The 9,269-nt window shown below is 35.9% G+C and overlaps 1 protein-coding gene across 1 annotated transcript in view; it reads left to right on the plus strand.

Moving 5' to 3' along the window:
• LOC107583245 (homeobox protein Meis1-like) overlaps nucleotides 1-2,811 on the plus strand; it is an 18,057-nt gene extending 15,246 nt beyond the window's left edge. Inside the window, exons 6-8 of the mRNA XM_016269392.1 lie at nucleotides 504-593; nucleotides 1,435-1,535; nucleotides 1,999-2,811. Coding sequence (XP_016124878.1) covers nucleotides 504-593; nucleotides 1,435-1,496 — 152 coding nt within the window. The 3' untranslated portion in view covers nucleotides 1,497-1,535; nucleotides 1,999-2,811. The remainder of the gene's footprint in view (nucleotides 1-503; nucleotides 594-1,434; nucleotides 1,536-1,998) is intronic.
• Nucleotides 2,812-9,269: the final 6,458 nt, after the last annotated feature.

Here is a 9,269-nt window from a genome sequence, read left to right on the forward strand (position 1 = left end):
CACACACACTCTCTCTCTCTCTCTCTCTCTCTCTCTCTCTCTCTCTCTAACACACACACAGATGCACACACACACACACTCTCTCTCTCTAACACACACACAAACGCACACACACTCACACACAGACGCACCCACACAAACATACATAGATGCGCACACACACACACACACACTCACACAAGCACACACACACACACACACAAACACACTCCTCAGGATGAAGTGTGATGCATGTTGGTCTAGTGAGGATTAAGGCTTGCTGCTTGCAATGGACCTCAAAGACATTTGTCCAAACAGATGCTTACGAAATAATTTTTTCAAACTTTTCTGACCCATTTTTGTAGCTTGGTTTCAGTAAATGGTCTGGGTGAACTGGAAAGGGAGTGTTGTTAGCATCGCATCTGTTTACACATTTCCTCTGGGAAGTGGCTGGCGTAGTAATGTCTGACCTTCTTAACTGTCTCTTGTGTGTGTGTAATGCATGCATGTGTGTGTGTGTGCAGTAGGTCACGGTGGCCCGTACACTCCTGATGGTCAGCCAGTGGGTGGTTTTGTAATGGACGGGCAGTCGCACATGGGCATCAGACCACCAGGTACATCAAGCCTGTCTAAATATTCAGATGTTTGAGGGACAAAATGAACATCCAGCCTGAAATGAAGTCAGCAAAGCACTGCTTGATTTATAAAATGCTCCTGAAAAGGATGATTCACCCCAAAAACTAAATCAATATATAAGAAATTATATTTTGCCTAAAAAAAAAAGAAGCCAACAGTTTGATGTGGTATTTAGGACATTTAAGCACACTTTACCTCTCGGTTCTCGTTACTGTACACAAAAAATGAACACTTTTATTCAGTAGTGATGCATTAAATTGAAAGTGTCAGGACAGACATTTATAATGCTACAAATGATTTCTGTTTCAAATAAATTTTGTCCTGTTGAATTTTATATTTTTCAAAGAATCAAACATCAGAGAGATATATATATATATATATATAAAACAAAAAATATTGTCAGGCAAATTTAGAACAAGAATCATTATATGACATTAAAAGACTATTTAAGGATCACAGTGAAGCCAGTGAAGATCACTTTTTCTTTTATATATTTTAATAAGTACAGATTAGAATAAGCATGTTGTTTCATTTTTACATGTTACACTGAATGAATATATTCAGTATATATATATAATATATATATATATATATAAAATTCAAATATTGTTATTAAAATATAATCAGAAGTATGCAAAATTCCTAAAAGAAAACTTTCTTTACACAGTATTTACTCAAAATTCACCAAATAAAATGTGAAAGATCCGTTGTCAAGGCTGTTGGTTGATGTTTTTGTGAATATATTATATAGTGAATATATAATAGCTGATATAATTTCACGCATTAAAGTCTCTCTCTCTGTCTGTGTCTGTCTCTCAGCGGCTCTGGGTGGTCTTGGGGGAGTGAATATGGGGCTGGAGAGTCAGTGGCACTACATGTAAACACACCCCTGGCATCCTGCTGAACACAGCAGAGCAGAGGTACCATACTGCACCAGGCATTCCCCTCGAATGAAAGCAGCTCTCACGGCTGTTTGCCCCAGCTAACAGTCATACTTCTCTCACGTTTCCAATGATTTTTCAAAGTCATAAAACAGAGTAGCATAGTATGTTTCACAAGGAAATACTTTCTCAGTGTTTAGACTTCATGAAAATGTCATGTTTATTCAATGTGTTACTTGCTGTTTCTTTGTGAAATTTACTAGCAGTCCCCATCCAGTAATTCCACCGTCACATGGTATTAACCGGCCAACCTGATTAACTAGTCACTTAATTACTCAGTGGAGACAGTTTATGACATCGGAATCAGTTAATGTCTCAACCCACAGGAAAAGATAAAGATGAAAGCGGCTGTTTTGATGGAAATGTCAGCTGAATTGATTTGCAACAGCGCCGTCGCCAGTAATGTTTCCTCATAAATGATTTCAACTCTTTTTCATTACAGAGTCAGGCTTTTTGGCGAGAGGATCGATCCTTTGGACGTCCTTTTTGGACTGATTCGGAAATTGGATTTTGACTTGCACCACCATGAACGGCCTTTATTCAAATACCCTAAAGAAACCCCCTACAGCTTTACTCTTGGAACGAGGCGCCGTCCTCGTGATACAGACGCTTTCAAGATGGCCACCAGGACTCACGTTCCCTGTGATGGGCAGATCAAGCGTATCAGGACAGAGAGAAAACAATACAGGAAAAAGAAATGCCTCAACACCTGGACGGAGAGATTCCTTCATGTGACCTTTCACCTGGAACCAGGTGAATCTTCAAGTGGCCTGAAAGGCCAAAAAAAAAAGTCTCATGTTTCAACTCAAGTGCCACCTGAAATAAAGAGTCATTATTCTGCAGACAAAAACCCCGGAGTATTTTTGCAGCGACAGACATCGACGTCACCCTACCACACGTCTGCGTCACACTTCGCAGGCATCTGTTACAGGAGTTCTCGATCTGATCTGTGCAAAGCAATTCAATACAAAGCCGTAAATGTATATAATGCTGCTGGATGTGTCAAACGTGATACAGAAAAGGTTCATAAACGCTGGTATTGCCCGATGAATGCAACTAAAGGTTTCTCACACATCATTTACTGCAGTATAAATGGGCTTAGATGCATCTGAACGGTCAATGATTTTGAAAGGTACTAATGATTGTTTTGGATTTGACTGACATGAGCTGAGCTGTATATTCACACTGTGTGTGTGTGTGTGTGTGTGTGTGTGTGTGTGTTTGGTTTTCAGTGAGTGTGGGTTTATTCACATAAAAATTCATACCTCAACACATGTTATATCATTTTTGTTGCACGTCTGCTTCGATTAATTGACTGTGTTTGGAATGGACTACTAGTGTACTGCTTTCTATACAGTATATTATGTACAGTGCATACTAATTTTAATAATAGTGCACTACTGTTCAAAAGTTTGAGGTCAGTAAGGTTTTAAATTGATTAAAAGTGACAGTAAATACATTTGTAATGTTACAAAAAGATCTATTTCAGATAAATCCTAAAAAAAAAAAAATTTATTATGGTTTCTACAAAAATATGAAGCAGCGTAACTGTTTTCAACATTGATAATAATCAGAAATGTTTCTTGAGCAGCAAATCAGCATATCAGAATGATTTCTGAAGGATCATGTGACACTGAAGACTGGAGGGATGATGCTGAAAATTCAGTTTGCATCACAGGAATAAATTACATTTTACAATATAGTCACATAAAAAGCAGTTATTTTGATTTGTACTCATCTCACAATATTACTGTTTTTATTGTATTTTTGATCAAATAAATATATCTTTGGTGAGCAGAAGAGACTGCTTTCAAAAACATTAAAAACTCCAACTGACCCTAAACTTTTGAATGATAGTGTATGTAAAACAATATGCAATTATCAATGTTTCAAACAGATGTGACCTTAGTATGTTACATGTTTCTTTCGGTATCAGCTCAAAAATATGTTTAACTTCCAATTTTATCCAGTTTTGTGTAAAATTTGCTTTTATTGGAAGTCTAAAACTCTGTCAAGAGTTGTACCAAATAATTCTAAAAACGTCTTCCCAAATAATGAGAATGAGACAAGACGGCACCATGTCCAGAGTACTTGTCACACTGAGTACATTGCATTGTGGGATACAGTGTTCCATTGTGGGGCTCAGTTAAATACTACACATTTTGGCAAACATAGTATGTATTCTATGCATACTGTATATTATTTACCTACTATTTACTGGAGAAATAGTAGTATGCTCCTATGTTGTTCTGAACAGCCTTTGCGTTGTTGGTAAGTGGACTGCACACTGGAGCCGGTGTGTATCGTCCTCTGTAGGGCACTTGAGGTATTGCTTTCTCCTGTGGTTTGTATTGTAGATGACTTGTTCTGGTTAAACTGAACATTTCATCAGCAACTGGGGTAAACTAATGCCTAGTCAATGTCCAGACAAACATATATATGCACATTCTCATCTGAAATGAACTATTTCCTATAGAATAGGAAGGAGGATTGAATGAGAGATGGTGGCTTATGAACATGGGTTGTGGTATGAAGGTGAGTTATGGTCAGAGAAATTAAAATGTCTGGGTCGGTTTTTAATGCTTGATCCTGCTCTTCTTCCACTTTCCTGTTTAAACTCACTACCAAAACAAACCCGGCATCATCTCAACACAGGAGAATCTTGAAGCTTATCCAAAACCATGTTTACAATTCTGGCAAACTGTTTTACATTGACATATTTTACTCTGAAACAGCCGTCCTGTTTGCATTATGAGTGCATGTTTCAGATCAGTTATTCCTACAGACCTTTAGCTGTACATGAGTACTGTATGTTTAATGAAATCTACAGAATTTTTAGGATGATAAAAGGTTTTTTCATTCTGAATGCAATGCATCCAGAAATGTTACTTTTAAACTGCATTATATATGTATATATATATATATATATACACACACACACACACACACACACACACACTATGATGTTTTTCAGGTTTTTTTGAGTTTATTTTATTTTATATATACACTATATTTTATTTTTTATATATCTGATGTTTATATTGATTTTTTTTCTTTTTTTTACATTACAGTAATGAGTAAGTCAGAGGGGAAAGTGTGCTTAATTGTCAAAAAATGGAGATTTTTTCCTTAAAACAGGCTTCACTGTATTTAAGCAAAATATAATTTATTATTTGGCGTTACATCAGCTCTGAATGATTAACAAGTACATGTTTTAACCATTTAAATCATGCATATAATACCACAATCGAAACGAGAAAACGAGGGGATTGAATATCTCTCTGGATCGGTTTCAGTTCAAGGGTAAAGAGAGAAACGAAGAGAACGAGAGAAAGAGACAAACAGATGGGTGTCGGGTTGTCTTGTGAAAGCTTGTAGGACAGGAAGTTGCCCTCGTTTGAAGAAGAAACTGGCATCATTTAACAAAGACACAGACTTAGGCTACAGTAGTCAAAATTCACCCTGTTTACTTAATGAATGATTCAGTGTGCCTTATTCCAAATAACTATATTTATTTATCTTAATCTTGCAGAGCATAACACTAAAGTTAAGGCATTTATTTTTCTTTCGCTGTATAATAATAATAAGTGTTTCCTACCATTTTACTCATTTGGCACAGCAGTGGTATGTCAGAAGATAAAGAATGATGGATAATCAGTACATGCGTTCAATGGACTGTACTGTTGTTTAACAACATAACGATTGTTCAGCTGACTAAATGTCTTTCAGTAGACAAAAACTCCATTAAACAGTTTTTAAACTCGTGAGTAGTACAAATTACAGGACCTTTAGGCCTATACATTGTGCGCCATTGTAAAGAAGACTGTAAGTCTGTCCCTCAAAGCCTTGTTTTCATCTGCATTAAAACATCCACACCAACCAGTGTTGCCAACTCATTTTCAGAGAAAGTTGCTAAAGGCAGGTCGATTTGTTGCTAAAAGTTGCTAAATGACGTTATGATGTCATTGCGTGACAATATTTTATATATGTTAATTTAGATTTGTTTGTAAAATATGAGGCATAATATAATATTAAAATATTACTATTTTTGAACACTTACACATTTTTGAATGATAACAATTTAAGTTTTTTTAATAGTTAGTAAACTAGTAATACTACACATTCTCAACCATTATGCTTTAAGCAGTGTATTAGTAGTTAGTTAGTATGCTACACTCTAAGAAAAGCCAGTAGGAATAGGGCACAATCTACTATGTTAATATGAAAGAATTTTCCGTATTGGTTTGTTACCGACATTTTATATTACACATTGTGTTTTCGGGTTACAGGGTTACAATGGATAATGGATAATGTCCTGGAAAATTACTATCTTTTCCATTTTTCCTACAGTGTACTAATTAATATATTAATACTAGACACCTTAATGATAATGTGGACCAAAAATCTTTGTCATATCTTCATGTTAACATACTTTACTAACCTTTTGTTTTGGAGCTTTGATGCAGCCGCTCTGGTCATGTGACAGTTTGCACTAACCATGTGACACTGCACACGTTTAATTGAGACCCTTTATTTTTTCCATATTTGCAGGAAATGCACTAAAACATCAGTCAGTATGGTTTTTAGAGCTTTATAAATGAAAAACTTTTTTACGGGCACTATTGGGATTAAATGGGTTAAGGATAACAATCCTTTGTGTCTGTATCGTTAGTTGTGTATGCACGCCTATATTCTCATAGAATTAGATTGACTATTTGAGGGAGTGTTTACACAACAGTTTTTATGTGTTTTTTGGCCATTCATTTATATGACAATGGCATTTTGGGTTTTTAGTCGCTCTCATGGATCTGTGTGAACGTTGTTGTCTGAACTTTTCCAAAACGCAAAGGAAAACCTTTTCCATTTTTAATACAATCGTTGGAGTGTAAACGTACCCTGAAACTATAAATGTATAGTTATCGTTACAGTTATTGTGCTTGGTGTGAACGGACCTTAAATGGCAATCAGAATGTCAAATCACAAACTTACAAGAAACGAGCCTTACAAAATCACTCAGACGAAGATGTGAACTGTTTGATGGGTCAGCAATCTCAGCATGCGTACAGTTAGCAACCGACCCCTGTGCGACCCTCGGCCAAACCACACCAAAGACAGGCCTGTGAGTGATTACGCAATTTCACACACACATATTTACACATTCAATCAGCTCCTCTAATCAGGATCTAACCACAAAAAAGGCCAACCAGGGGTCGTTAGGTACCTTTTCTGATGACATCATCAGACTGCCGCGGGTAACCGGAGCTGGACCGGCTCTGGCGACTGTACAGGGCTGTATATCACAGAGTTTCCCAATAACCGACTGTCCGCAAGAACAGCCATTTATCAAATAAAAGGCCTAGCAGTGCAGACTGTGTGTGTGTGTGTACGTACCCAGCCCGGGCTCAGATATAAACATAAGTAATCTGTTGAGGTAGCTTTAGCAATGACAGGGCAGTCAATCAGGCCTCCGTCTACATGTCAGCCTGACAGTTTAACAGTTCATGGGAGATTTATTAGCCACGGGTCAGATCAAATAATATATCCCCAGTCTGCTCTTGTTTAGAATGACTTAGCTCTATTGATTAGACTCACCCGTGAGGCCCCTTCTGACATGGGCAGAGCTCACAGGAAACTCAGCTAAATTGCCAAACCACAATATATCATGCTTTGATAATTCAATGAGATGGTCTTCATTTATCATATGGGTGAACAGCTACAGTGATTCTGGAAAAAGGACATCCTAAATATGCCTTCAAGGGACAGTTCAGCAAAAAAAAAAGTAAAGTAAATTCATTACTTTTACTCTCATGTTGTTCCAAATCGGTATGTGAATACATGCAACTCTTTTCCATTGAACATCAATCAAGGTCCAAAAAAGGACCCAAAACAGCATAATAGCACTACAAAAGTGGTATAATTATATTATATTTCATATTTAACAGTTCGCAAGTGAAAATAAACATGAAACATAAAAAAATATGGGTTTGGAATGACATGATGGTGAGTAAATAAAAAAAATAAGATAAAATAATGATGATAATAATTATAGATAGATAGACAGACAGATAAAAATAAATAAATAAACAAACAATAGGATTGGACTAAAATAAATAACTATATAAATTATACGTCTAACAGTATAGTACTACAGTGAGTGAAAAAAAACTTAATAGAAACTAAATAGTTATTTTAAAATTATTTTTTACCATTCAAGTTTAGATAAAAACGGTTTAAATAGTGTAGAAATAAGTAATTTTTTTTATAAATTATTAGATTAATTCAGCTAATTAAATACACATTAGATATTAATAAATAATATAAATTAGATAAAAAATAAATAAAACATCTAACTGTATATTACAACAGTGAGTAGATAACATAAATTTAATGAAAACTAAATATTTTCCAAATAATATTTTAAATTGATGTAGTTAATAGTATACTCATTTAAATTTGTATAAATTGGGTCTTTATGCATTAAAAAATGTATAGTTGTCTTCAGATAGGGGTCCCTCGCATAAAGATGACAATATTTAGGGGTCTATGGCATCTAAAAGATTGAAAACCCCTCCTTACTGGTGCAAGGCAAATAATTCTGACAACTAGTTTGAACAGGAATTTGTTTAATGTTAAGGTTACTGATTAATGAATCGTCAAACGTTCTGTTAACAAAATAGCTTGGTATGACATCAAACGGATGTTCATTTCCACTTAACCTCTGAGAGGTCGATCACATGCGCCTTTAAATTTATGTTCAGCTCCTGCAGCTATTTCCTGTGTTACGTTACCCTGAAATAACACTGCAGCTTTGCAGCGGTGCAGTCTACAAGCTAAGCATTGCAAGAAACCAAAAAATAAACATATAAACCTTACTATGTGGACACATGCTGTATTATGACATTCATACAATGTAATCACTCCATAAGTACAATAGGAAAAAGGACCTGACAAGCTAAGATCACTATCAACCATTATTTGGACACAGTTCATTTCAGAAAAGCACACACACGATGTGCTCTGATTGCAGACTACAGACACTTTCCCACAGTTCCTGACCTGCACTGACACAGCCAGACGGTGGAAGCCATGAGCTCCAGACTTCTGTCAGTGTGATGATGAATACCTACAACAGGAGATCAGAAAAGACAAACAGAGCACACTGGATTCAGTCTACGATCGGAATCACAGAACACTGGCTTGCAACCATTTCAAAAAAGCTCTAGTTTAGGTATGAAAAACAGTAGTTTTGACCAAATACCATAGTGCCTACAGTTTTTGTCACTACGTAAAATCATAAATGAATCCATTATAAATAAATATAGGATCTCCCTCACACAACGTAAGAAGTTTTCATAAGATGCCATAGTTTTTGATGACACTGGTTTTTAACACAGACTTACAGCAGTTTTATACAGTTGTGCACTCTCAGAAAAAAGGGGGAAAAAAGGTTTTCACTGGGGATGTACCTTGTTAACAGGTACACCTCTGTACCTGAAAGGTCCATATTGGTACCTTAAATGTACATATCAGTACCTAAAGAGTACATATTAGTGCCTAAAAGGTACAAAAGTGTATCTTTTGAAAAGATAGCTCCCCAGCGACAGCTTTCTGAGAGTGTGACCAAAACCCAGAAGACTAAATTCACCTTGAGTTGCCTTGAGATTTTCCTATGGGTTTTTTTTATAATGTTTTTTAAATTTTTTAATTTTGTAT

This window comes from Sinocyclocheilus grahami, unplaced genomic scaffold (assembly GCF_001515645.1).
Source record: "Sinocyclocheilus grahami isolate Dianchi unplaced genomic scaffold, SAMN03320097.WGS_v1.1 scaffold51.1, whole genome shotgun sequence".
NCBI lineage: Eukaryota > Metazoa > Chordata > Actinopteri > Cypriniformes > Cyprinidae > Sinocyclocheilus > Sinocyclocheilus grahami.